The 24,902-nt window shown below is 54.9% G+C and overlaps 1 protein-coding gene across 1 annotated transcript in view; it reads right to left on the bottom strand.

Annotated features, from left to right (window-relative positions):
- The window catches only part of HMCN2 (hemicentin 2), a 154,142-nt gene that overhangs the window by 85,114 nt on the left and 44,126 nt on the right, over window positions 1-24,902 (bottom strand). The window contains exons 16-23 of the mRNA XM_059925832.1: window positions 18,698-18,886; window positions 17,107-17,202; window positions 16,674-16,801; window positions 14,578-14,722; window positions 11,335-11,447; window positions 11,051-11,210; window positions 9,832-9,997; window positions 425-552 (exon numbers count right to left, since the gene is read on the bottom strand). Coding sequence (XP_059781815.1) covers window positions 425-552; window positions 9,832-9,997; window positions 11,051-11,210; window positions 11,335-11,447; window positions 14,578-14,722; window positions 16,674-16,801; window positions 17,107-17,202; window positions 18,698-18,886 — 1,125 coding nt within the window. The remainder of the gene's footprint in view (window positions 1-424; window positions 553-9,831; window positions 9,998-11,050; window positions 11,211-11,334; window positions 11,448-14,577; window positions 14,723-16,673; window positions 16,802-17,106; window positions 17,203-18,697; window positions 18,887-24,902) is intronic.

Raw genomic sequence — 24,902 nt, 5'->3', positions numbered from 1 at the left:
AGGTCCCCGCCTCTTTGGTGGAGTGACTCCACTGGGTGGCTTCTGTGAATGCAACCTGGACACCCAGGTGAACACGCACTCCTGGGCCCCCACCCGAGCCAGGAACCAGAACCCCCTCCGTGGGTCCCCCTCCCAACGCCCAAGTCCCCATCGCCACAGGGCCCTGCCCTCTGCTCTCAGGGGGCCTCTGAACAGCCTCTCCGGGCTCAACCAAGGGGTGCAGGAGAGGGGAAGAAGGGGGGTGAGGAGAAGGAGAGATAAAGGCTTGAAAAAGACAGGAAATAGAGTTGATGGAAGAAACACTGGAGGGCCATGAAGAGGTGACAGAGCCTGGCGTGGAGATAGGGGAGGGGCACGAGAGGCCTAAGAAAGATGGGGGTTTGGGGGAGCGGTGTGACACAGAGGCTGCCAGCCAGGGCCTTACCTTGCACCCTGAGGATGTAGTACCGAGCAGCGGAACCCGCAGGGTTACTGGCTGTGCATTCGTAGAGGCCGCTGTCACTCACCTGGGCCTGGGCCAGATGCAGGGAGCCCGATGGGAGGAGGCGATGCCTGTGGGAGTGAGGGGCACTGGTAAGACCCCAACCGACCCCACCTCTGCTGGAAAGGCCTCAAGACCCAACTTGAACCAGCTGCCTCCTCCAGGAAGCCTGCCAGGACTGAGGCAGTGTCCGCCACCCACCCTTCACTCCTCCCCCTGCCCTGCCTCCCCCAAACCACCAGGCCAAGGCCAGGTCCCCTCCAACTGGCATAGCAGACAAAGAGCACTAGGCTAGGAGTCCGCTGGCTGGGTTTAACTTTGAACCCTTCCCAGCTGGGTGAAGCAAGTCCCTTCACCTCTCGGAGCCTCCATTTCCTCATCTGTAAAATGGGCATATTAAGAAGTTCTGTGGCTGAGGCTGGTGAACAGATTCCACGTGGGCTCAGCCCAGGGCCTGGTACCTAGTCGCCAATAACTCCCCCTCCTCTAATGCACACGCCTACCGTTCTTGACTCTGCCGTGAGAGGGGGGATGAGGCCTCATTTGGAGGCCCCCCCCACAGCTTCCAGGGAGAAGCTGCAGCCCAGAGGCCCTCTGCATCTAAGTGCCAGGTCTGGCCAGGCTCTGAATCCAGGGCTTTTCAGTGTCCTGTTGTCCGGCGCTGTATTGGGCCCTCAGGAGGAAGCTGTAGAGGTCCCCCATCGCTGCGTTCCCCAACCTGGCCCACCTTGCTGAAGTCACCTGGCCCCCATCCCACAGGGATCTGGGACCCCCAGCCAGGCTCCTGCAGCTGGGCTGGACCCCAGGGGGCCCCTGCAGATATGATGTCACCAGCCCACATGTGCTGGCTCTGTGCAGCCCCTGCCCCCATAGAACTGGGTGGGCAGCTGCGGCCACTGGCCACAGCAGGGCCCCAAGTGCAAGCAGCTGGCACGGGGGCGGGGAGTGGGGGTGGTAACCTCCAAGGGCCAGCCCCTCCCCCGTCTATGCTCATCAGGGTACAGCTGGGCTCCAGTCCTGGTCTCCACTCCCCTCTCTGCTGAGTCTCAGATTCCTCCTCTGCCAAACGGGGATGACAATAGCCCCCACCTCCCAAGCCGGTGCAAGCCAAGTGCTGGACATGCACTTATTAAACAGGTCAATATTGCTGGCAATTGACTCTCTGGACAACCACGGGTGACTAGCTTTTCCCTGCTGGTCTTCTGTCTCCCCATCTGTAAAGTGGGCTTGTAATCCCCCTACCCAGCAAACCCTTTGTCCAGTTTGCCCTGAGCCACCAGCAGGCACCTGGGGCAAGTTCTCTGAGGACAGTTGTGAATGATACACCAGGCAGTGGTCTCTAGAGCCCAGGCACTGGGCTGGGACAACTAGGTCCGACGCTGTTCTGCCATGTGCTTGCTGTGTGAGGCTGGGCAAGTCACTTAACCTTTCTGTGCCTCAGTTGTCTCCTTTTGGAAAAAAGAGACAACAGTGGTACTTATCCCTCATAGGGTTGTCCAGAGTACTGAAAGACCTAATTCACAGCACAGTGCCTGGAACAGAGGAGTATTCAACAAAGGTCAGCTGTTGTCATGGTGATGACAGTGCATCCATAACAATACGCAATGCAGTTTTGCATCGTTTAAAACTCTTATATAAATGGCATCACGTGTATGTGTGTGGGTCTAATTCATTCATTTTTCACTGTTGTATAGTAGCCTGTTGTGTGATTGTACCACAATTGGATTAATTTGTTCTCCTTTTGGTGGGCATTTAAACATTTAGGTTTTTCTTTCCTCCCTCCCTCTCTTCTTTCCTTCATTCGTTCTTTCTTTCTTTCACCACCAGAGTTCTCTGCACACTGATGTACGTGTCCCCACGCACAGGAGCAGGACTCGTGCGCCACAGCCTCACACACCATCAGCTCTCACAGGTAGAGTCCATCATTCCCCCTTGTAGAGCAGGGCTTCTTATCAGAATCTTCCAGCTATATGTGAAACATACAGATTCCCAGGACCCACCCAGAGACTCTGATCTGTGGGGGGAGGCTGGAATCGGGGTTTTACCAAGGTTCTCAGAGGGGACCACCCCTTGGGAGCACTGCCCCAGGACACAGGGAAGTGCCCCTGCCCTGAGAAGCAGCCCGGTGGAGTAGATGGGAACAGGGCTTTGACAGCAAGTGGCCCCCGCGTCCACCACCATTCGGCCTCTTGAAGGCTGACCTTGGGCCAAGGACTCCGTCTCCCTGAGCCTCGGTGTCTTCACCTGGGATCACAGGAGACGGCACATACGGAGTGACATGATGCACATAAAGCCCATGGTCCCTGGGACATAGTAAGTGCTCGATAAACAGCCCTGCTGCTAGTAAAAACCACGCCCCCCTCAGCATGTCTGGTGCTTCGTCCCCCAGCCCCCAATCAGCTGGGCAGCCCTAAGTAGGTCCCTTAATCTTCCAAAGTGGAAGAAAAAAGGAAAAAACACAACACAGATGCTTTTTTTGTCTCAGTGACAAGTAAACATTTCCCCTGTGTGGCTCCCCTCCCCTGGCTTGGCTTTTCTCACCAACAGTTTTTTTTTTTAAGTTAAATAACGTTGACATCCACCAAACACGAGCCAAATCAGTTTGAGGCTGAAACATACACACTGAGTCACACTTGGTGCAGGGACACGGTTCCTTCAGGGGACTTTGCTGCAAACCTCAACTAGCCAAGCAGGGACGCATGGGTCTGCAAAAAGAGGTCTAGGCTGAGCACCAGAGTTCTGGATCTGAGGTCCAATTCTGCTATAGACATGCTGAGCAAGCCCAGGCAGGGCAGACAATGTCTCTGAACCCCAATTTCTTCATATTTGAAAAGGCTGCTCTTTATCTTAGACTCCTTTATCTCAGAGGTTGCCTTCTAGTTCTTCTAAGAACTTTAGAGAAGTTGCTTCCTCCCTCACCAAGCCCTTAAAAGGATAGGAAGTGGGAGCTTCTGGGATAAAAAAAATAATGAAAGAAACTTCCAAAAGTGGAAACAATTCTCAACAATAAATGTAGGCATCTTGTCTTTCTCATGATGACCCCCAGGTCATTTCCTAGAAAGGGAAGGCTGCTCGCTATACCACAAAGGAGAAAATGGAAAGAATGGAAATTCCATCTTATAAATGGTCAAGCTGAGGCCTGCAGAGCCCTCCCCATCACAACCCTCACCGCACCGGCTTGTGACCACCTGTCACCTGTGGGCCCTAAGAGGACACATCCCCAGCCATCTTATTTGCCTTTGTATCCCCAGAACCTAGCCCAGACCTGGCACAGAGCAAACCCCACTCGGACCAGATATAGGAAAAAGGTATCGGGCCTGGGGTGGACCAAACAGGACCTAGAGGTCTAGGGGTTCCAGGGCAGCCCTTCTGCACCGCTCCCGCCCCACGCCCCGGGCGCTCTCTCTCCACATTCCCAAGGCTCCTTGGGGTTTGGGGGCTGCAGCCCCGGGAGGGGTGTCAGGGGCAGGGGGGAGGTGGGAGGAAGCGGGGAGAGCGCTGCCGTGTGCCCTGTGCCTGTGGTGTAATTAGCAGCAGCCTCCCCGCCAAGGCGAGAGCAGCCAGATGGCTCCGTGTGGCGCCCAGATGAAAACGTGGAGAGGTTCGAGGGGAATTTCCTGTTTATGACATCCACTGCGCTCGAGGCTTCGGTGTCGGCTGTGAGGATCACACAGCCATGCAGATCATGGGGGACGGGGAGGGAGATCCACCTACCCTGCCGTGTCCCCCTGGTCCTATGAGCTCCAAGGGGGATGTATCCGCCTGGAGAGACCAAAGCGCATCTGATAGAAAGTGCAAATCCCAGGCCACACCGTCGCTGCAACCCAGCTTGGGGTCCCCTCTCCAGCTCCTCTGTGGCTCAGGGAAACTGCCCCTGCTGGACCCCTGTTCTCACTTACACACTCCTGGAGGCTTTATGGCATTTAACACACCTGTAATCACCTGTCGCTGTCTGATGGCTCCGTGAAGGGAGCGGCCAGGTTGCCCAGGTGGTTCCTGCCGTGTTCCCAGCGCTTAGCACAGGTGCTGGCCCACAACAGGTGCTCGATAAATATCTGATGGCAAATCCCAGCTGTCCGTGTCCACACACGCACCCCTTCCCACCTTCGCTCACACTGTTTCCCACACCCCACCCTGTCTCGATGCTGCTCTCCTGCCCCCAGACCCCCTTCAAGGCAGCACAGCCTCTAGCTCCTCCGTGAACCCTTCCCTGACGAGTGCAGGCAGGTTACACTTCCCCCGCTCTGAGTCCCATGGAGCCGAGGTCAGCCAGTTTCTCGTACATTCATTCATTCACTCGTATGACAAAGAGCCGCTGGGTTCAAGGTGGGCCGGCTGCCGCTGGGGTGAAGGACATGCTCCCCGCCCTCAGGCGGCTCAGAATCTGGGTGGTTGGCCTGCGTCCAGTCCCTCTTGCTGTGTCCCACGCTCATCCTGCTGCCCCCGTTTCTGAAGGGCCCGTCCAACCTCACTGTGTGAGCAGAGCCTCCTGGGCGGAGGCTGTCGTATGAATGAACAGTACCCCCTGCAGAACCGAGCCCACCAGGGGCTGACCCTCACCCACAGCATGCAGTCGAACCGCGCTCAACAGACGCCCACCACATGCAAATACATGCTGGGCGCTTGTCTGCTGGGCCAGGGTGGGGTCTGAGCCTGCAGCAGGGATTGCCCGTGCCCCCCCCCCCGCCCCACCAGCACCCGTCAGCCTGGACAGCACCTTCAACCACCAGTGGCCACTCTGACCCTGACCCACACGGTAGACCCTTATAAGGAAGCCCCAAACGGAAACCCCAAGTTGGAGCAGTTTAGAAAGAGGGGCCTGATACCAACGAAAGGGCCAAGCACAATATATGAGCGAGGGGGAGAATGCACATCCTCTGGGCCCGTGCAACAGAAACCCAGAGATGCTAACAGGTGACGCCTGTCTACACTTGAGCGCTTCCTACGCGCCACCGCACAGCTAAGCACTTCGCGCACGCCGTCACCTGAAACTCTCAACAGCCAAACTTGCAAGGCAGGCGGCAGATCCTACTCTCATCACCCCTTTTGCAGAGCCCCAGAGAGATGAAGTCCCGCTGTCCATGGTCACCCAGCCACCAGGCCAGGAATCAGATGAGCTCTGAAGATCCACCAAGGTTAAAGACCCCATGAGGGGCCCCTGGCCAGTCCATGACACGCCACCGGCCTCCAAGGAGGAAGCAGCTTTTCTCCTGGATCATCAGACCCCAGCTGCAGCCCCCCACCTCTCCACTGGGCCATGAGAGGCACTGGGCGTGCCAACTGCCCTGCGGCATCCTCGGGGCTCCATCCTCTCCCTGTCCCCTCCCCTCCCCCGGAGGCGGCTGGTTTGGCCCCGTGTGGGACCCTGGCCGGCTGCCCCCGGGAGCCAGTGCTGAAGCCAGGAGCACTCGCAGCTGTCCCAGCTACACATCAGAACCACAAACAAACACTGTTGCCTAGCAACACCACCTCACCCCAGCATCCCTGGGCTGAATCATGGGACCAGAGCCACTAGGCACTTCTCTGGCCACCATCGCCTGTCCAACCCTTTCATTTCTCAGACGGGAAGACTGAGGCCCACAGAGGGGAAGGGTCTTGCTCAGGTTCATTCAGATAGTTGGGGGCAAGGCTGGGATGGGACCCTAGGTCTTTTGCTACCTGATGTCACACACAGCCGGAGCCCATGTCTTCTCTCTCCTAGACAGTTTCGGCACAGTCCTGGGCACATGAGCTGCTCAATAAATCCTGCGGACTTCAATTCTGAATTCACAACTCAAATGGTCTTTTCACAAACAGCAGTCCCACAGGGTAAGAGGCACCCGATAACCATTCCCAGCCTTGGACTCAGCCATTGGCTTTCAGGGCTATACCCCAAGGAAATGACCCAGGAGATAAAGAGAAGCATTTGTGCAAAAATGTTTCAACAGCCCCATTTATTACCGCCAAAAACTGGCAACGGAGCATCTGCCCCAAACAGAGAAAGAGCTTAGCAACGATGAGAGCTGAACGCCCTGGAATGTTATCTTGCCCTTTAAATGAAAAGCAATGACGTGGGCCAGGATGAATCTAGAAAATGGGTAAATGTGGAAAAATATCAATGATAAGGGCGGAATGGAAGATGCACTAAATTTAATTCTCTAGAAGCATCTACAAGAACACACTGGAAGGGGTCGTGGACACAGGTGGGTGGGTGGGTGGTCTAGAGTTTCATGGGTACTCAAGCTCCTACTATGTTTTCTTTCCATTAGGACTTTCTGACGCAGGAGGTCAAGGCTCCCTGAGTTCAGAATATTCTCTAGAATCTCCAGAAAAAGCAGTGGCCTGCCCGACCTTGGCCCAGAAGCCTGATATGTGTGTGTCCACGTGTTCTCATGTCTGCATCTCTGGTGTGTCTGTGTGCATGTCCACATGTGTTTGTATCTGTGTTTGTGTCAGTCTGCGTGGCTGTGTGTCTGTGTGTGTCTGTGTCTGTCTGTGTGCCTGTCCATGTGTATTCATGTCTATATGTGTCCATGCATGTCTGTATATGTCTGTGCATGTCTATGTGTGTCTGTGGGTGTGTGGGTGTGCACGTTAGGGCCCAGCCCGGGAAGTGGGAAGATCAGGATCCCAGTTCCCCACACCCCATGGCTTGTTTCCCCCTCAAGGCACTGGGCATAATGGCGCTCACCCCACCCACCTCCAGGATGGCCAGCCGGAGAAGAGGGCCCCGCCCCGCCCAAACAGAGATGCAGGAGGCCTCAGAGGCTCGGCCACGTTGTGGTTCTCAACACTGATTGCACCAGAGTTACCAAGGAGCTTTGAAGAAGCACCAGCGCTGGAGGTCTGTTGGTGACCCTGACCGCAGCCCTTGGCCAAGGTTGGCACAGGTTCAGGAAAGAGAGGCCCCGGGCAACCCGAGTAGGTTCAGGCCTTCCCCCATCCAAGGACAGAGAAGGGGGCCACCACAGAAGATGGGGCAGCTCAGCCAGGCAGAAGGAGCACAGAATCTGGAGGTAGACGAATACCCATGACTCATCAGAATAAGTTCTCAAGCTTCCAGAACGGCAGCTTTGAAGCTGAGCCTTGGGGGTCCCTCGGAGAAGGAAGAGGAAGAGGTGGAGGAGGTAGAGGGGAAGGGGAGCAGACCGACAGCAAAGCCACCCCCCGCACCACCACTGCTCCCTGTGTGTTTCCTATGGGTTTTTTTAAACCTGCATCTTCTGTCTGAATGGCTGTGGGACTAAGGGGAACTGTGTGTCTGGCAGAAAAGGGAGCTTTGTTCTGCGTGGGGAAGTTGTCAGATGCCACAGCGAGGCCCAAAGAACCACGGGGACCCAGAGCCCGCAAATGAAGTGTCAATACAATCAAAGGTCTATGAGGTCATTCACAATCGCCAGCAAGTGGAAACAGCGCAAGTGTCCATCAACTGGTGAATAAATCGACAAAAGGTGCTCTACCCAGGCAACGGAATATTATTCAGCCATAAAGAGGACCAAAGTCCTGACACCTGCTACAACATGCAAGAACCTCAAAAACATGATGCTAAGTGAAAGCAGCCAGACACAAAAAGCCACATAGCGCATGATTCCATTTACATGAGACGTCCCGAAGAGATCAATCCAAAGACAGAAAGCAGATGAGTGGTTGCCGAGGGCTGGGCTGGGGTCGGGCAGGGATGGGAAGTGGCTGCCAGTGAGTGTGGGGGTTTTTTTGTGGAGGACGGTGCTGGAAATGTTCTAAAGTTAATTGTGGTGATGGTTGCACAACTCAGAATTTACTAAAAAACACAGAATTGGAAAGCATGTGAGTTATATCTCAATAAAGTTTTTCCATTGAAAAAAGCTGGTGAGAATTAAATAACAGATAGGATGATGATAATTTTTGAAAGCTGGAAATGATGCTTTAGTTTATAGCAGCAGCAGGAAAATGCTATCAAAGGGAGTGATTTTCCACCACTGACAATGTCCTAAGCATCGCACATCCATCACTGTATCTCGAGAAGAGGGTTTAAACCTTGTCTACTTTACAGATGGAGAAACGGTCCAAGAGGAGCCAGTGGCCACCTGAGGCCACATGACTAATACAGAACCAGCCGGGATCCGCACTCAGGTCTGATGAACTCCAGGGTCTGAGTCCTTCACCCCAGCCCCACCCTCCAGGCATATTTTCCCACCTCATGTAGGTGAACTCCTGGAATCTCATAAATCTCAAGAGAAAGCCGTAAGCCAGCACGAAGTGGAGGGGGCCAGGGGAGAAGGAACAGAACAAAACTCCAGCATTGCAAAAGCAGCTCTCACAGATTTATGGCTCCCGGCTGATCTATTAACGCATCACAACAAGGAGGGGTGAACCAATGGGAAATGCGGTGTGCCATTTCAGTAACAAACCATAAATAAACAAGCACCTGCCAGGCGGCTGCCCAGCCAAGGAGCCAGGACCAGGCTTTCTGCGGAGAGACGCAGGCTCCCCAGACGACCACTCCCACCCTCACCTACGACCTGGGCTGCAGAGACACCAAAGGGCGCGCGGATGGGGGCAGCACAGCGCCAGCCCGGCCCCAGGACCCCAGCCGCGTTCAGGTGTGCAGGCTTCAAGGACGGGAGGGCGCACCAAACACATGTCCTGAGAGGTAGAGACCCATGTGTGGGGGTCAGGAGTGGGAGCTTGCACAGAAGGCTGCTCCGAGACCTCCTCCATCTGGAACTTCTCAAAGGCCCCGCCAGGGCTGATGTCACCGGCCAGAGCTGCCCCCTCGCCACAGCCCCACTCCTCGAGGGTCAAGGGTCCCAGGAGTTTGAGGCCTTCTTGTCTGGAACCACCCCGCCCGACACCCCTGCCTGGGGAGGTACAGCCAGGCTTTGAAGGATGCCCAAGCCGCCACCTCCCTCTCCGCCCACTCTCAGGATCCCTGAAATCCCGGCTGCCAGACACCTGGCCCGCGGAGCAGGCAAGGGCGGAGCACGTGTCTCGTTCAGGAGGCTGTCTCGACCGTGGCATTATTCTTTCCTCGCCGAGTGACCACGAGCTGCTCAGCCCACCTCGCTGAGCCTCAGTTCCGCTCAGAAAACTGAGTTCCGCTCAGTTCTGCTCTGCTGGGCGGACTGAAGGCGATCCTGCACGCAGCGCCCCTCGGCCGTGCGTGCAGCACCGGGCGCGTGTCATGTCGGAGGCCTTCCCCCTCTGAAGGGCGTCCACGCTCCCTCGGAGGCCAGTGGCCAAAAGTGCAGTGTGTGTCATCGGACGGCATGCCCCTGGGGGTGTCCGCAGGGTCCCACACACTGGCCGGGTCACTGGGCACCTGGAGGTCGGTTTCCTCAAACCCCAAGCTCTGTCCATCCCCAGACCCAAGGCCCCGCGATTGGGGTTACCTGTCGGTGACGGGTGGCACAGGGAGGGAGTCCTTGGCCCAGGTGACCAGTGGGGGCGGAGAGCCCTGGGCCTCGCAGTCCAGGGTCACCTCATCACTGGCCTTGGCTGTGACCCTCAGAGGCTTGTCTGCGTCACATGACCCATTCACAAGGATCCTGGGCTTGGCTGTTGGGAGAATCATGCAGCAAGTGTGAGCAGAGCAGGAAGCCAGGGGCTGCGGCCCAGAGGGGCCCAGCGCGGCTCCCCCAGGAAGCTCAGGTGGTACTGCCACCCCAGAGATGCAGAAGGTGGGTGGGCTCTATTATAATGGCAGAGTGTAGGTTTCAGGGTGGGCTCAGATCCCATGGTTTCCCCCAGTCATACCCCATCCTACCTGTCTACCCCATCCTCCCGCTGGAAGCTCGTCTTGCTTTGATGACCCTGACATGGTCCCTCCTGCCCCAGTGTCCTCCTCTTGCTTCTCTCCATCCTGCTTCCCTTCCCTGGGGACATTCTGGCAGGTTCTGTCCTCCCTCTCCTCTCTCTCCCTTCTCGCCCTTGATTATCCCATTTATTCTCAGGAATAAATGGGATTAACCATCAGATGATGCCCAGTTTCCCTCTGTGCCAAGGGCCCCAGGGAAACACTGGTTCCAAACAGTTCAACACACAGTTAATTATTTAATCACAGTTGTGACGGGCACTAAGAAAGGGACATTCCAGAGAGTTCACAGCAAGGTGATTGGACTCAGCTTCAGAGATCAGAGATAACTGAGATCTGACTGACAGGAGAAGTAGGCTGGACCAGGTAAGGGAAGGGCATTCCAACAGAAGGAACTGCACATGCAAAGGCCCTGAGGCAGGATGGATCATTTAAGAAATTGAAAGGAGGCCAAAGGGTCTGGGCACAAAGAGCTGGGGAGAAAGGTGGGCGAAGGGGCTGCCATGATGGGAGGGGGTCCAGTGTAGGGCCTTGTGTCTTTCCAAGGCTTGTTAATGTGACACTTCCCCCCCCATCCGGTGACAAAGGGCTGAGTTGGAACCACTCTTAGAGCATGCCCACACTACGGGGGACAGTGCTCTGGAGGACAGCTTTGGTGTACATGCCCTTCAGACGTGAGGAATCTAGAGGCAGTGTTGACGAGATGCAAGGAAGATGCAGGTGAGGTCAAATTGTCCATGCCCCTGCCTCGAAGCCTGCCAAGCCCCTCTCCCAGGACAGGGGCGGCCATCACTCACTGTTGACAGAAAGCTGCATCTCCTGGCTGGAGAAGCCCACGGCGTTGGTGGCTGTGCAGACATAGGCCCCTGCATCCTGGGCAGATGGCCGGGCGATGACCAGGGTACCATCCTTGCTCACATTGTAGTGGGGATCCCTGGAGGCCAGGGCATTGGTTTCCTGTGGTAGAGTCACAGGTGACATCAGCAGAGCCCACACCCCACGGCGATTTGCATCATTCCTCTCCCCATGATGCACTGGGCCTACCTCTCTGGTTACCTCTATGGTAACAGGCTTCACCTACCTTGGTCCAGGTGACGGTAGGGGTGGGCACTCCTGAGGCTACACAGGGGAGAGAGGCTGGAACGCCTTCATTGGTGATATGGTGGGTGGCAGTGGGCTGGATTCTAGGTGGCACTTTTAAAAACAAACCAATTTCATAAACCAAAGTTCATAGCAGCATTATTCACAACAGCCAAAAGGTGGAAACAATCCAAACAGAGGGTGATGGATAAACAGAATGTGATGTGTACATATGGAATATTTTCCAGCCTTAAAAAGGAATAAACATGTGATACGTGTTACACCATGGAGGAACCTTGAAAATATTATGCTAAGCGAAATAAACCAGACACAGAAGGACAAATACTGTATGATTCCACTTACACGAGATACCTAGAACAGGCAAATTCATAGAGACAGGAAGCAGAATGGTGCTGGCCAGTGGCTAGGGGAGGGGGAAATGGGGAATTGGTGGGTACAGAGTTTCAGTTTGGGAAGGTGAAAAAGTTCTGGAGATGGATGGTGGTGATGGTTGTGAAACTGTAACCCATACGGTTAAAAAAACCCATCCTGAAACTGTGTTAACAGAAATTCTTGGCTTGTCTTACAGCTTGCTAAAAACCCCTCTGGCTTGAGCCCGCCTTCACTGAGCAAGCTCGCTTAATTGTTTCGTTGCAAATTGCAGACCCTCCAAGCTTCATGTAGCCTAAACAATAAGATGTTTGTCTGAGTTGTTTTCCAGGAACTTGGAGTCAGCTGTGTCTAGTTTGAGCTCAAGCCAGCTAAGACTGGTTGGGACCACGGACCCTAAAACTGGGCCTGCACAGGTATCTGGTGAATGACCTTTTGACACCAGAGGGCCAAAAACCCCACCGTCAGATCATGCTAGGCGCCTCCATTTTTGAACATGCATCCCATGAAGAAGCATGTAACCCAGATACACCTGCACAGGACACTGACTACCTCACCTTTTCCCTACCTGCAATCACCCTTCCCCACGCCTAAGACCACCCTGCTTCCTTATCCCATAAATATTCCGAGCCCCTGGCCTTTGGGGAGGTGGACCTGAGGCTTGTTCTCCTGTCTCCTTGCTTGGCTGCCTTGTGAATACATCCTTTCTCCACTGCAAGCCTTTTGGCTTGCTGTGCATTGGGCAAACGAACCTGGTGGCACAACAATGTGAATGCCACTTATGCCACTTAATTTATGCCACTAAACTGTAGGCTTTAAAATGGTTAAAATGGTAAGTTTTATATTATGTATATTTTATCATGGTTTTTAAAATTTTTTTATTTTTTGGCCGTGCCACATGGCATGTGGGATCTTAGTTCCCCGACCAGGGATCGAACCCGTGCCCCCTGCAGTGGAAGCACAGAGTCTTAACCACTGGACTGCCAGGGAAGTCCCTATTTTATCATGATTTAAAAAAAAAAAAAACAATTTTAACAGAAGAAGACAGCCACCACTGCTGTAAATTCATGCCCCCCACATAGGGCAGCCTGTGTTTAGGAACCAGCTGTGCCGTTTCTTAACTGTGGGACTTTGGATAAACCACTTAATCTTTTGGTACCCGTATTCCTTGATCAGCTAAAAAGCTAAATTAACCCTAATTCCCTGCTCACTCTCTGGGGATGGACGGATGAGAAACGGCAGAAAATAGTGTTCACAGGACACAGTGAACTTGAAAACAAGTGCAAAATCCGTCCTGGGCACCATCCAGATCTGCAGGCATTAAAACAGGGCGGGAGGGGGGGATGTCTCCAAGAGGAGCAGGGGAGGGGGAAACGGGCATGGAAAAATCAGAACCAGGAGGGAAAGTCAGAAGCCAAGGGCTCTGACGGTAACACTCAGTTACTTTAGGGCGGGAAATGCCCTTCTGGATTTTCCCAGGTGGCCAAAGCCAGCAAGTCGATTAGCATTTGTTGAATGGAAATGAAATTAGCCAAGAGAGACGGGCTTGATCGCCACCGCACAGAGAAGGCTGTTCGGCAGGGTGGGAAGTCGGGGGGTGAGGCTTTCTACAGAGGCAGCCTTTGCTGATCCTGTGACTTCGTGAGTTACCTCCATCTCGGAACCTCAGCTTCCTTAATTTCAAAGAAGCGTGGAGTCTTTTAAACCCACCTCTTGGAGCAGTTCGGAAAATTAAGTGAAACCTGCACACAGCCTCTCAGAGGTCTGGCACATGACACATGCCCAACCTTTGATCACTCTTCTTAATTGGAATTATGAGGAGACAGGACAGCTGGGTTCTAAACCCAGCCTCCTTCTGAACCTCAGTTTTCCTCTACAAAATGGGGAATGATGAGTGCTTCCCGCTCATCCCTCGGGGTTTTAATAAAGCAAGTGAAACAAACAAACAAAAAGAGGATATTAACATATGCGGTAAATGACAAAACATAACCAGACTTAGTTTAAACTTCTTGTTTTACGTTAAAAAGAACGGTGGTACCCGGCTGGGTGGGTGAAGGGAAACAGGGACTCTCCAACGCTGTGGGTGGGAAAGTAATTGGGCAAAATACACGAAAAGCCCTAAAAATGTGCAATCTCTGTGAGTCAAAACTCAATTCCACAACAATAGTTTATCCTAGGGAAAGAATTGGTCACATGGGCAAAGGTGGGGCATGAGGATGTTTATCCCCAGGTGTTCACGCTGGTGAGAAACAGGACACGAGGGGACAGGTTAGGTACTCCTGGCTCATCCAAACAGGGGACATGCGGTCTTAAACCACTGCTTCTGAGTATTACTGACAGAAAAGAGTCATAAAATACTGTCACAAGAAACACTCAGGTTGCAAGACAGAAATATTACCTGGTTCCAGTTGGTTTCTAAATATTTCTATGTATGTGTACACAAAGGATTTATACCTAATTTATATAAAGGATATATATCATGCAAAAATAATTTATATACAACATATCTAAAGAATATATATAATGTATATATATTATATATATATACAGTGTGTGTGTATGTCATGTGCAAACTCATGTGTGTATAAAGTATGAAAGATACACACCAAAATGTAAAATTATTCTGGTTCTTCTTAGCTACTGGTATTAAGGGAGGTTTCTTTTTGTTTGTTTGGTTTTGGTTTTGGGTTTTTGGGGGTTTTTTTTGGGGGGGGGTGGTTTGTCCAATCTCTAAATTTCCTACAGTGAATATGTACTATTTGTGCAATTTGTCTAAACGAAGATGTTCAAGATCAAGCTCGCCCCCGGGGGCCTTCCCCCATCGCATCGTGTCCCCCACCACCCCAGGACTCACCCTGGACAACCAGCTCCACGTCCCTGTGCTGAGAGCCGGCCGAGTTGCTGACCAAACAGGTGTACCTCCCTGCGTCCTCCAACAGCGCCTGGTCAAGGTGGAGGCTGCCATCCGCTCGGACGGAATGCTGGCTGCCCGGTGGGAGCTGGTGAGGGCGAGGAAGCACCAGCTTGGGCCGAGGGCCCCGCTCAGAGCCAGCCAAGAGAGAGCACTCCAGAAACCTCACTGCCCACCAGGCCAGCAGAGAGCAGCCTGGACAGAGAGGCCAGGGGTTTGGAGAGGGTGGGGGAATCTGGGGGGGGCTTGATGCTCCTACCCCTTCCCTGATATCCATCCACCCCCCCACACACACAGACCCTGAGGGCCAGGTGGGCCTGACCCCCCGCCCGCCGCTGACCCCACTCTCCCAGGGCCAACTGGTCCAGGGCAAGACACCTGACCCAAGGGGGCTGATGGGAGCCTGTCCCAGGAGTGCAGGGCTGGAGCCAGAGCCTTTACTGAGTCGGGGCTGAAGCTCCAAGGCCCGTCCACACCGAGGCCACAGAGAGGAGGGACAGCCCCTCTGCGGGGAGAGAAAAGAGCCGTGCAGAGCGGAGCAGAGGTGTGGCCGCATCAGGTGTGGCCCCAGAGAGAGAAGCAGAGGAAGCAACTCCTGGCGGCTGCCCAGGTCTGTCCCCATCAGGACCGGGGTGGGGCAGGTGGCGCTGGTCCAGAATGGGGCCTGGGGCAACCTCTATAAAGATGTCCAGGGGCTTCCCTGGTGGTGCAGTGGTTAAGAATCCGCCTGCCAACGCAGGGGATATGGGTTCGAGCCCTGGTCCGGGAAGATCCCACATGCCGCGGAGCAACTAAGCCCGTGCGCCACAACTACTGAGCCCGCGTGCCACAACTACTGAAGCCCACGCGCCTAGAGCCCGTGATCTGCCACATGAGAAGCCCGCGCACCGCAACGAAGAGTAGCCCCCGCTCGCCGCAACTAGAGAAAGCCCGTGAGCAGCAACGAAGACCTAACGCAGCCAAAAAGAAATAAATAAATTTATTTAAAAAAAAAAAAAAAAAAGATGTCCAGCCAGTCCATCGTTGGTGAGGGGCCCGAGCCCGCTTCCACCAGGCCTGAGCCCGCTTTCAGCCTCCCTGTCTGTGTCCCTGTCCCGTGACCAGATTGCACATTCTGCACGCCGGTTCCGGGAGAGGCTCCTTTCAGGCTGAGTGAGCTTGACGGGGGGCTCTGCTCCTCGCACTCGGCAGCTGGGGGGGCGCAGGTCCACCCAGCGTCCCCGCTGAACTAAACAAGCTCTGTGTCTAGAGCCACTTCCTATCCTGGTGTGGACGAGGCCCAGGGCCACCCCTCCCCGCATGCCCATCGGATTCTACTGAGGAAGGCGCCTCACCGCCCCAGCCTACGCGCCCAGGCAGGGTCCTCCTCGGGGTCACATCTAATTACACCGGCTGCGGAAGGAGCCACCCACTCGAGCAGCCTCGGCAAAGCCTCCCTGCTCCGGGAGCTGGACCCTGTCTGCACTGCATCAGGGACTGGAACAACGGGGCCGGGACCAGGGCAGCCATCTGGTCACACAGTCACTGCCTCTCTGGGTGTCCAGCGTCTGCTGTCTGCTGGGGCGAGGGCACCTCTTTTATAGCTTCCAGGGCACAAGGACCGCGGGATGTCTGAGGATAGGCCAGAAGGATGGAGGAAAAGGGAGAGGCAAAGAAGGAGTGAATGGCAGACAGGAGATAGAGGGGAATAAAGAAAACCAAATGGATGGGAACGGACGAAGCAGCCCCTGTGCACCCAGCAGTGTGCCAGGCAGCTGGGGCAGATGTTCAGCCGCTCGGGTCACGTCTCTGCCCTGGAATCATCCGAACGGGGGTGACGAATGCATTGCGTCTGTGCCCCCGCCCACAGCACTAATGATGCACAAGCTCCTCCGGCCAAGGACTCTAGAGGGTGAAGGATGCTATCAGTGTGTTATCAGAGAAGGTTCTGGAAAGAAGCAGGAAGGAAGAGGACGTTCCAAAACAGGGGAACCGCAAAGACCGAGGTGTGAACGTGACAGCGCGCTCGTCCCCTGCACCCAGAGGGGCCCTGCACTCACGGGCCGGCCGGCCTTGAGCCAGCGCCTCTCGGGGCGGGGCCTCCCAGCCAGGATGATGCAGGGCAGGGACACGGGCTGCCTCTCCAGCACCCGGACGGTGGAGGCGCTGCTGGCGATCTGTGGAGGTGCTATAGGGAGAGGAGACAGTGTGGGTACACGAGACTCCTGTGGGTGGGCGTCTGGGGGACAGAGGGCCCCACTCCCCACTGTCTCCTCCCCAGGGAACCAGGGGAAGCATCAGGACTGGGGACCCTAAAGGGTCAAAGGGCGCACTTCTTGGGGCACACTGCCCAGGAAGTAGGGGTCCAGATGCTCCTCCTGGAGAACCTAGCTGTGGACACACCTGTCCCAAAGGATGGGCAGTCATGGGGGGGTGTCTCTGGGGGTGCCTGGTGTCCCCCCCAAACCCTCCTCTCCAGATCCACCAGCGAACCATGTCCAGTCACAAGGAGGTGGGCCTCTGCCTGGACCTTCCCGAAGACGTTTTGAGCTTCACAGACATACGGGGCCTGGTCTTCGGGAATCACACCTGAGGGGCAGGAAAGAGGCAGGCCTGACTGTCAGAGCACATCACGGCTCCAGCCCCCACAGGCTCCAGCTCCCCAGGTGCAGACGCGCCCTTGTCACAGTCTGGCCCTGCGGAGGTTAGGTAGGAGGGCTGGGATGGCAGGGAGGAGAGGGATGGGGGATACAGCCAGGCCTTGGAAGGGTGAGACGGCCTCAGCTTGTTCATGTGTAGCATGGGGATAATTTATCAATAACTGCACCCTGTAGTGTGATTGGGAGGGGTCAATAGATAATGCAAATACAGTGCTCAGCATCCGGCCTGGCACACAGTAAATAGAAGCAGTAGTAGTGACGATGATGATGATGGTGATAATGATGGTGGTGATGGTGAGGATGGTGAGGATGGTGATGATGATGGTGGTGATGGTGATGATGATGGTGATAATGATGGTGGTGATGGTGAGGATGGTGAGGATGGTGAGGATGATGGTGGTGATGGTGATGATGATGGTGATGATGATGGTGGTGATGGTGAGGATGGTGATGATGGTGATGATGGTGGTGGTGGTGATGATGGTGATGATGGTGGTGGTGATGGTGAGGATGGTGATGATGGTGATGATGGTGGTGGTGATGGTGATGATGGTGGTGGTGATGGTGAGGATGGTGATGATGGTGGTGGTGATGGTGAGGATGGTGATGATGGTGGTGGTGGTGATGATGGTGATGATGGTGGTGGTGATGGTGATGATGGTGATGATGGTGGTGGTGATGGTGAGGATGGTGATGATGGTGGTGGTGGTGGTGATGGTGAGGATGGTGAGGATGGTGATGATGATGGTGGTGATGGTGAGGATGGTGATGATGGTGATGGTGGTGGTGGTGATGATGGTGATGATGGTGGTGGTGATGGTGAGGATGGTGATGATGGTGATGATGGTGGTGGTGATGGTGATGATGGTGATGATGGTGGTGGTGATGGTGAGGATGGTGATGATGGTGGTGATGGTGAGGATGGTGATGATGGTGGTGGTGGTGATGATGGTGATGATGGTGGTGGTGATGGTGATGATGGTGATGATGGTGGTGGTGATGGTGAGGATGGTGATGATGGTGGTGGTGGTGGTGATGGTGAGGATGGTGATGATGATGGTGATGATGGTGGTGGTGGTGGTGAGGATGGTGATGATGATGATGATGGTTACCACATATGACACTTAATATGTGTCAGGAACTGTGCTAAGGGATTTACGTGTATTATTCACGCAATAGCTCCTTAAGGTGGCCTGTTACTAAACCCAGGTGGTAGGTATTGTCATTATCACTATTGTGACCAGTTCAGAGTAGTGGGATGACGTGACCAGAGTCACCCAACTGAAATATGACCCTGCAACAGCCCGACCTATGGTCAGCACTGGGGGTCAGGGCCCTGCTCCCGGCCACCCAGTCTGGGGGCTGAGGGTGTCGGAAGCCATTCTGTCTCCCCTGCCCACCCTCCCTCAGCCCCAATCTCTTACTTTCAAAGAACAGCACTCCTGAATCGGGCCGCCCACTCCTGCTGCCCTGCCCGGGCCCCAGCGGCTGGCCATCTCCACGGCGCCAGGTGACCGCAGGCGGTGGGTGGCCCGTGGCCCGGCACGCCAGGAGAGCGCTCCTCCCCAGTTCCACGGTGACATCCTGGGGCAGCTCGGTCAGCTGGGGCGCATCTGCAGGGAGGTGAGCAGTCAGCCTCGCCCAGCGGCTGGACCCGCCCAGCCCCCAGGGCACTGCCTCCCCGCCCATCGCTGGGGGTTTTTTCCCTCTTCCAGCCGCGCCCTCATGAACCTGACTCATATCCAGGGCTCCCGGGGCCAACTTGAGTTTGGCAGGGTCCACCCTGAAGAGCTCCTGAGGATGATGAGGCAGAGCAAGTGCCCTTTGGCAGGGTGAAGTCCTCATACCCTACATGGGGTCTCAGGGACCCCGCTTTGCCCAGCCAGACAGGGGAGCAACATTCCTGTTTCTGCTGGTTACACTGCCTGGGAAGCCCACCTCAGAGGGGCTGCAAGTCACCCTCAGCCACAGGAGCCCCACCAGCTCTGAGCGTCACCTCCCTTGCCCTCTTCCTGGGCCACGGGAGCTTCCTTTCACGGGTCTCCTAGACTCCGGCAACCATTTCCCAAACAGCCAACTTCGTGGGGAGATTCTAGCTCATCTTTACCTTGCTTCATCCTTCTCTGCTGTTGAACGTTTTGTAATAAGCACATAAATCTCTACTACAAAATCAAAACAATCCTATTAATAACTTGACCTTATACTTTATGGTCCAAATGGGACACTTAAGAGTGAAAAGAGCCATATTAATAATTACACCAGGATAACAGATGCAAACAAGGGCAGCCCTGCTCACCTGAGTTATAAAACATCCAAGCAACACACGAGGATTTATTTCCTTAACTTTTGCTCCACACACTCTAAATCCCATGCCCTTCCACAAGGTAACCACTGTTAATGGTTTGTAGTGCTTCTTCCAAACTTTTTTCTAAGCATTGTCTTACTTTTATGATTGGGGGGGGGGGGGTGCACATGGAAATAAGTTATTTCCCAAAACAGAAGCTCATGATCCTTTCCACCTTTCTGCGGCCAGAAGCAGGTCCAACGCCAGACAGGTCCAGGCCCTGTTCCCTGCAGCTTCTGGGCACTGTCATCAGGTCCCTGTCCCCAGACCCACAACCAGGAAGGTCCTCGGCCTCTTTTGAACCCATGGCGTCCAGCATTGTGGAAAAACCTCCACCTCTTTTGTTCTTGCTGTCTCTCTCCAGAAATCTCCCCCATCCATCCAAATCATGACATCAAATTTCCCTCTTGGCCTCAGGGAGTAGGGAAGTTCCAAGGAGATAGAAGCACAACTTGGAAAATCACTGCAAGGAGGAAGACAGTCTTGGACCCAACCTCAGACACCACCCGCACGTTGCTTTTCTTCCTCATTTGGGGCCTGGCAGCTGCCTCGGCTCAGAATCCAAGAAAGTCTTCCATCCAGGTGCCTCAGATGGCGTCACGGGTCCTGCAGAGCCTTGGCCCCGGGAGCAGAGCTTTGCTATTCCCCTCTTCCCATCCTGAGCAGAGCCGTGGCTCAGCTCCAGGGCCAGGTACCCCCAGAGCCTGCCTGCCCGGCTCTGCCCAGCCCACGACAGGGCCCAGCTCAAACCTCCCTCCTCCAGGCAGGCCTCGCCCTGAATTCCTCCCCTGAGAGAGGACAGCTGAATTATAATAGTAAGCAAATAACATGTACAAAGGGTAGCATTTGGAAAACCTACTAAGTGACAGGCATGGTGATGGTGCTTTTAGAGTTCATTCGTGGCCTCGATAAACTGATGAAGTGGGTATTATCACAACCCCATTTTACAGATGGGGAAACTGAGGATCAGAGAGATTAAGGAACCTGCCCCAGGTGCAGCTCAAAGTCAGTGGCAGAGCTGGGATCAGAGCCCAGGTCTGGCTGCTGCTAAGACCCAGGCTCTCAGCCACCACACCCCCGTACCCCCTAGTACTCAGGGGTAACCTGGCATCTCTTCCGTCTTCTTTCAGAGGTGAATCCCGACTCACATCCTGCCCAGAAAACTGTGACTCTATCTCCTGTGCAGCCATCCCCCTGCTCCTCATTGAAGTCCCCCAAATAAGGCGGGACCTCAGAACCCTGTACACCAGAGCTGCAGGTCCTCTGGTCTCCTCATTGTGCAGATGGGAGACTGAAGTCCGAGGGAGGGGAGGGGCGGGGCGGGGTGGGGCGGGGCGGGGCCCACCCTGATCCTGCAGCATGTCGGGGCGGGGCCCACCCTGATCCTGCAGCATGTCGGGTGTGGGGACGGGTTCCCAGCCCCATGCCCTTTCCAGGGTCCCATCGCGAGGCTCAGCCACCTCTGCTTTCAGGCTCGAAGACCCCTCCTCACAGACTCTCAGGGGACCTTCGGCAGGGAGGGATCGTGAGCTGGCTCCACAGCCACCAGATTTCCCCACGGACAGCCCTTTCTGCCTTGACCTTGGGCAGGTTTCCGGGTCAGGAGCTGCGAGTGCCCAGAGACAGCTAGACATCACAGCAGCTGCCGGGCTCCCTGGAGAGGCCCAGGTCTCATCACCTGACAGCTGCGGCGCTTTTGCGGGGACGCAGCTCTGTGCGGGGGAACCGGGAACACCACAGAAGACAGAACAGCCCCACCAAGGATGCCAGCCACCAGGCTGGGAGGGGGCAGGACAGGAGTGTGTGGCCAAAGCTGAGACTTCCTTTAACAGCACTGCTGGGCCACTCCCTTCACCCCCAGGGACTTCCCAGCGAAGTGAAATTGACAGAGGTGATCCCTTCCTCTTACTTGGGCCCCAGGGCAAGGGACACCAGCCTGAAGGCCTGAAGCCTGGGCAGGGCCCCCCCTGCTGCCCCTGCCCCACTGGACACCCGTGGATGAACCCCTTCACCACTCTGAGCCTCAGTTCCCCATCCAGAAAGAGGTAACTATTTTTACCCTGATTCCAGTACCTTAAAGTTCCAGGACTCTTTATCATTGTCTGGAGACCCTGTAGCCCCCCAGCCTCCTCCACCATCCCCCCAGTTCCCGTGGCTCAGAGCCCTGGGGCAGAGCTGGTGGGGATGCACCAGCTCAGGAAGGAGAGCTCCAATCAGTCCTGACTCAGTTCGGTCAGAAGAGGGAGGGGGTCTCAGGCCCAAAGACTGTCTAGACAGGCAGGGTGGCCACGGGAGAGGCTGGCCTCAGCCCCTGCCCTGCACTTAGAGGGAATTCCAGGGCATCTGTGAATGAGACAATGCTGGGGATGGCCTCCGAATCCGCCTCCCGGGAAGACTCCTTTCCCCATAGAAAGATCGTTCAGTCGAGCCTGGAGCCACAGCCCCATTGGCCAGGGCTGCAGGATGACTTTCCTCCCTAAAAAAATATTTTAAATGATATTTTATGACTGTTTATAAAGACAAACACAATCCGGACTCGTTTTTAATCTATTTATTATTCTTCACTTTTTTCTTCTGATGGCAATAAAATCAGAGCCCCGTCCAGCAGCCCTAAAAGTATCACGGGCCCTGGGCCCTTGCCTGTTGTGCCTGATAGAGAAGCCACCCAGATACTGACCACACTGGCCACAGAGCCCAGCTCTGCTTCTCTCCTGCTCCCCCAGGCTGGCCAGGGGGTCTTTGCTCCCACAAAAGCACACCCCCTGCTCCCCTGCTCACTCACCCAGCAATCAGGGGCTTCCGAGTTGGGAATAAGAAGCAGAGACTAAAATGAGAGGATAGAAAGAGGGCTGAGTGAACAGCCACTTAGAGAGAAATCCAGCAGGGCAAAGGGAACTTAGCTCAGGGCAGTGTTAAAGTAATAGAAAGAGTGGGACTTCCCTGGCGGTCCAGTGGTTACGACTCAGTCTGTACTTCCACTGAAGGGGGCATGGGTTCGATCCCTGGTCAGGGAACTAAGATCCCGAATGCCGAGTGGCGTGGCCAAAAAAAAAAAACAAACAAAAGTAATAGAAAGAGCACTGAGCTCCAGGAGCAGGTGCCAACCATGGAGACCAGTCACCAGCTGTGTGATAATCACTCCGCCTCACTCTGCCTCACCAGGCCCTTGTCAGCCTGGTCCAGCCCACAGGCCGTGTATTGATTATGTATCCTATTCAAGCCCTGAGTGAAGCACATTATCTCGTTAAATCTCTCAAGGACCTTGTGAACAGCCTCTATCAGTATCATCCCCATTTTACAGATGACGAAAGTGAGGCTCAGAAAGGTAAATAACTTGGCCAAACAAGCAGCAGGACCAGGACATTGATCCAGGACTCTTATCAGCCAAATGCCAGGTCCAGAGGGGATGCAAAATCACCTCGCAGGCTTGGTACACAAATACAGGCACCTGCTGGCAATACAGGAGGAGGCTGCCGTCCTCCCTGTGCCCCAAATACCACCAGGATGCCAGTTCCCAGCTGAACAGCAGGAAGTGGGCACAGTGCCCACCCGTTCTCAGCCCTGACAGGCTCTGCCAGCCTGGCCAGGAAGGTTGCACCACAGCTGCCACCCAGATGGGCAGGAAATTGAATTTCCCACCACTGCTGCCAGGCCAGCTCACCCCAGACACACAGGTGTTGGGCCACTGTCCATGCCGTCCCTGACCTCAAGGCCAGAGGCCACCAGTGGCCCCGTGCCCCAGAAGCCTGCCTCTGGGATGTCAGCCATCCCCCCCACCTCTCACCTGGGGAAATGGCCCCAAGACCAATGGCTAACAGGTGAAGGAACAGGCATGTCAGCCTGGGCCCCAAAGAAATAAGGTTTTGCTGGACAGAAATTAGACACAGAGCAAAGGATGACTGCTTGTAACCATGCCAAGGGCAGCCCTCCCTGGAGCACCCTCTCTGCTCACCCAGAACCTACCGACTAATCACAATGACAGTGACATTTGTCAGAGCCCATTGTGTCCGAGGCCTTTCTTATCTCTCACTCACACAACATCCAGAAATATCTTGCAGGTGAGGAGCCCGAGGCTCACAGTAGGGAAGCAACATCCAAGCCCACCTTGCTGGGAGCATCAGGATCAAGTCCAGGGGCTAAAGGCCCCGACCCTGGGTTCAGATCTCAGCTCTGCCACTCACCAGCTGTGTGACTTTGGGCAAGGCACTTAACCTCTCTGTGCCTCGTTTTCTCCATCTATAAAAGGGATAATGTAGAACCCATCTCAAAAGGTTGTTACGAGGATTATATGTTAGTACATGAAATGTGCTTAGAGCTGGCCCTGGCATGTAGCAGATTCCATGGAAGCCTTATTATATTTTTATTATCAGGCTCTAGGCCTATGGCTTTCCATATCCACCCCACCCCACCCAAGAGCTCAGCAACACACTGCACTCTCGATAGGGAAAGTCTGAGCACATCAATCTCCTCCTTAGAAAACTCTCACCGCCTCCACAGAACAAAGCCCAAACTCCACCAGGCTCCCTAGCCCAAGGCCGGGAGTGACCCAAAACTGGGCAGCTGCCCCGGCCTCCCCTCCCCACCCTCTCTATGCCTCACTTGCTGCCTTGCTTCTCTTGCCATGGGGAGATCGGCACATGCTGTTCCCTCTGCCTGGAACACTGTTCCCTCTGCCTGGAACACTGTTCCCCAGCTCGTCACCTGACTGTTTCTGGGTTCAGCTTAGACATCACCTCCTCCAAGAAGCCTTCCTGGCCTCCAGTGTTGGCTTAGCCCCCTTCTCTGGGCACAGGACCCAAGGATGCCACTTCCAAATTCTCAGTACACTGAGTGTTCTAATGGTCTGTTTACCATCTCTCTTCTGGACACCAAGAACAACACAAAGGCAGATGCCATTGTAGCCCCAACACAGGGTCTGGGGCACAGGGCCTGGCTATCAGGTGACCACATGTTGGAGGAATAGATGATGGAACAGATGGGGAGGATCCCCAAGCCTGAGTTGGCACTATCTCCCCCAGGGCCAGACCCTCCTGACTGAGCCTCACTGGGGAGCCCCTTGGCCATCCCACCCGGCCCAGTCAAGTCCATTCTCTATTCTCTGCACTTCCCTAGAACTCCCAGCACCTGTCTCTCCCATCATGGCCGCAGTCAACCCTCAGAGCACAATCCGCTCCGGCTCAGCACGCCAAGGAGCTGTGCCCACAACTTCCGAGCAATTCCCAGTGCCCAGGATCCAGGCCAGGGACTTAGACATCATGACAATCACAGCCAAGGCCATGTACCAG

Source organism: Balaenoptera ricei, chromosome 6, assembly GCF_028023285.1.
Source record: "Balaenoptera ricei isolate mBalRic1 chromosome 6, mBalRic1.hap2, whole genome shotgun sequence".
Lineage (NCBI taxonomy): Eukaryota > Metazoa > Chordata > Mammalia > Artiodactyla > Balaenopteridae > Balaenoptera > Balaenoptera ricei.
This window is presented reverse-complemented; position numbering and strand designations above follow the sequence as displayed.